Source organism: Lipotes vexillifer, unplaced genomic scaffold (assembly GCF_000442215.2).
Source record: "Lipotes vexillifer unplaced genomic scaffold, Lipotes_vexillifer_v1.1 scaffold573, whole genome shotgun sequence".
Classification (NCBI taxonomy): Eukaryota; Metazoa; Chordata; class Mammalia; order Artiodactyla; family Lipotidae; genus Lipotes; species Lipotes vexillifer.
In genome coordinates, this window is record NW_006796432.1 from 1100447 (window position 1) to 1104106 (window position 3660).

The 3660-nt window shown below is 60.9% G+C and overlaps 1 protein-coding gene across 2 annotated transcripts in view; it reads left to right on the forward strand.

Annotated features, from left to right (window-relative positions):
* TPCN1 (two pore segment channel 1) overlaps positions 1 to 3660 on the forward strand; it is a 64357-nt gene that overhangs the window by 56395 nt on the left and 4302 nt on the right. For both annotated transcript variants that reach the window (XM_007468573.1, XM_007468574.1), the window contains 4 exons: positions 241 to 312; positions 859 to 948; positions 2352 to 2467; positions 3215 to 3261. In XM_007468573.1, the coding sequence (XP_007468635.1) occupies positions 241 to 312; positions 859 to 948; positions 2352 to 2467; positions 3215 to 3261 (325 nt within the window). The remainder of the gene's footprint in view (positions 1 to 240; positions 313 to 858; positions 949 to 2351; positions 2468 to 3214; positions 3262 to 3660) is intronic.

A 3660-nucleotide genomic window follows, 5' to 3' on the forward strand; every position in this document is an offset into this window, starting at 1 on the left:
GTCTTGCCCTGCCTCCCTTCAGGGCAGGGCCCGTCCAGCCGCGATGTCCCGGCACCCCCGCTGCCCCTGCCCAGGGTGCGAGTCACCCGAGCTGAGTGCCCAGCTGGCGGCTCTGGGGAAAGTAGGCGCTCAGGCGGTGGAGGGGCCCCGGGCCTGCCGCGCCCCACCTGGTGCTGTGGACGGAGGGGCTGCGGCCACGCCCAGCACCCGTAAGTGACCCAGCCCGCTTCCCTCGCTCAGGCTGTTTAAACTGAAGCAGCGCTACCGCAACGTGCTGGACACCATGTTTGAACTGCTGCCGCGGATGGCCAGGTACTGCCCTGCCTCTGGGCCCCCAGGGCCAGGCATCGCGAGGCTTGTGCCCCCTCGGGCTGGGCAGCTGGGTGGTCTCGGGGGCAGGGGGAGGGGGAGTCCCACAAAGGACGAACATCGAGGGCCTGACAGGGTCGGATCTCTTCAAGGAGACCGAGACCTTGACCACCACAGGTCCCCCTGGTTCCACGTTTCTCCACCGACCTGTCTGAAATATTTAGTAGGGAGGGCAGGGAGCTGTCAACTCACTTACCACCTGTGTCTATGTTCACAGGTAAGGGTCACCTGTGAGTCTACTTTCACAGGTAAGGGGTGAATCGCTGGTAGAGGGGCGTCTGGTAATAGAGTCCTGATTCGAGCCGTCTTCTACCCCAGACCTGAATCCAAGGCCCCTCCCCTGCAGGCACTTTCCAGCTGGTGCACCTGGCTAGGGGCATGCGTCTCCATCAGTCAGCTCAGGGGTCTGAGGATGCCGGGGCCGCCGGGCGAGCTGCTGCCTCCTGCCTGGCCCTCGATCACCCTGTCTCTTCTGACCCTCCTCCCTAGCCTGGGCCTCACCCTGCTCATCTTTTACTACTCCTTCGCCATCGTGGGCATGGAATTCTTCTGTGGCATCCTCTACCCCAACTGCTGCAAGTGAGTACGCCGCGGGGCCCCCAGCCCCAGGCAGCCTGCGTTTCTGGAGGAGCCCAGCCAGGACTGGCACGCTGACCTCTGATCCCTCAGGGGCCCACCTCCCCAGGCCACAGCACCCTTTGAAGCCCTGAGAATCACTTTGCTTTGCTTCCAGGGCTTATTAGTTCAGTGCAGCAGCTAAGGGAGGATGCCTGGAAGCAGGGGGTCCTCTCTGAAGTGAGGATGTCTGAGCAAGTTTCCCTGTCCCCCAGGCAGGGTCTAGGAGCCCACTCTCCAGCCAGGTCTCCATCAGCTTACCCTTCGGGCTGGGCGCCGGCGGCTCCTCCAGAACCGGGAGCAGCCTGGGGCCCGAGGCCGGAGTCCCACAGCTTCCTCCTGCTTCTCCCCGGGGGTGACTGGGGACCTGGGCAGACACATCAGCTAGGGGTGGCCTGTTAGGATGAGGGCAGACACACGTGGGAAGGTCTCTGGGGCAGGGATAGAGAGCGGGGGACACAACCTCCCTTGATCACACTCCCTTTCCTCCTAAGCCACCATGATGAAATCCGTGTGCTCTGCCATTCATTCTCCATCCAGTGTTCTCTTAAAATTGGTCCTTATGGTTTCAAGCGCTGATAAAGAAAGTTCTCAGAGACACTGTTAGCCGTTTTGAGTGTCAGGCTAAGCTGAGAACCAGAGCCTGTAGCAGTGGGTCACAAACCTTAGGGCACATGAGAATTCTCAGGGCCGCTGCTTAAAAGGGCAAACTCCAGACCCCACCCTGCGTGTCCGACACAGGCCAGAGGCTCAGGACTCTGCCTTCGGAACAAGCTCCCTGGGGGCCCAAGGACCAGACCTGTCAAAACATCAGCATGAATTATAGCAGGTCAGCTATAAGAGGTTGGCAGGAAAGTAGCAAACAAGCTCTCAGAACAGGGGCAACTGCTGAGCATAGAACAGAACACTCCAGCCAGGTGCTGGGGAAAGCCCGATGAGGCGAGGACCCTTCTCGAGGGCTGCCGTTGGCACCCGGCCTCCAGGGCTGATCCCAGACTGGTGGGGGCAGGGGGCTGGGGGTGGTGTTCGAGGAGGCACTGCCTTTGTCTCCCCTCCCGGAGCGCCGGGCTCTGGCCGCTGAGAGCGAGAAGGCCTGGCTGGCGGCAGAGAAATGCCAAGTGAAGGTGGAATGGGGGGCAAGTCTGGGCGTCCCCACCAGCACCCTGGGGACTCCCCTTGAGACAGGAAGACAGGCAAGGGAGCTGGGGTCTCGGCAGGAAACCAGGCTGGGCCACGAGAGATGGTCCTCAGTCAGACCTTGGTTTGCTTAAACTTTCTGTATTTGTTGAGGTGACCAGTTATCTTGTGACCTTCCCGCCCAACCCTCTGTACCCCCCCCCACCCCCCGCCCCGTCTCCCCCGGCCAGTGCGAGCACAGTGGCAGACGCCTACCGCTGGCTCAACCACACCGTGGACAACAGGACCACGGTGGAGGAAGGCTACTACTATCTGAACAACTTTGACAACATCCTGAACAGCTTTGGTGAGTGCGGAAAGCCCAGGCGGGCCGTGCCCTGGGTACTGCCTTGGTCACCGCAGGTCCCAGGTGGGGCGGAGCAGAACTGCCCGAGGCTTCCCCATCCCGAGCCGTTTGCCATACTTTCTCGAGTTCTCTCTGGCCCCAGTGGAGCCTGTGGTTTGCCCAGTCTTGGGGGTGCAGTCCAGGCCAGACCCCAGGGCTTGTTTCCTGTTACTTTTTCAGCATCGGGGGAGCAGCAGAGCTTCATGCTTGGCTGGGAAGTGGGTACAGCCCGATGCTAGGGAACCAGCCCCCTTGTCACAGCTCCACAGTTTCAGGGTGGGACCTGGCCACACCAGCCAGCCACAGTGTCCCACACTACCCAGGCCAGGCCCACACAGCTCTGCTCCTGGCTTCCATGGAGAGGCTGGGGGGCCAGACACAGCTTCTCAAGAGGAAGGGATCCCATCATGACATCACAGATCTACACCAAGGAAGGTCCAGCGACTATTTCCCCAGTATCTCCACCCCTGGTCCATCACGAGCTGCTGAGGCCAAAGATGCAGCACTTTTGGGGCCCGGCCAAGATGGCAGCACTCCCTGTGGGGTGGGCGCTTGGGAAGCGCCTTGGCTGCTCTCTCGGGAGCTCACAGGCCACCCTGGCAGACAAGTGCGTGGTACCCAGGATAGGTGGAGAGAGGCCGCTTGAAACTCACTTTGCAAAAGCAGGTCTGATCAAGATGCTTTCTGTTTCTCCCTTCCCTTTGGCAGTGACCTTGTTTGAGCTCACAGTTGTCAACAACTGGTACATCATCATGGTAAGGACCTCCGTCAGCTCCTGGAGGCATCTTACCACCATTCTCTGAGGCCAGCTCCCGCCCGTCTCCCCTCACGCAGCCTGGGGCACATTGCTCTCCCCGTCCCCCGCAGGGGCAGGGTTCTGTGGGGACGCCACGGTATGGCCTGAATCCCAAGAGCCTCCCCCTCCGCACTTGCTGGACGTGGCCTTTGTCCCTGCTTTCCACACATCCCCCAGCAGCCAGGAGAGGCCGCTTAGCCTCTGGGTCTCTGTCCTGCTCCCACCACTGTGAGGGAGACTTTTCGATCAAGAAACAGTGTGGCAAGTGTGGTTGGTTGGTTGGTTTTTTTCCATTCCTTAAATTCTTCCAAAGTTTGGCCGTATCAGTCCTGGGGGGGGGGGGGGGGGGGTGTCGCGC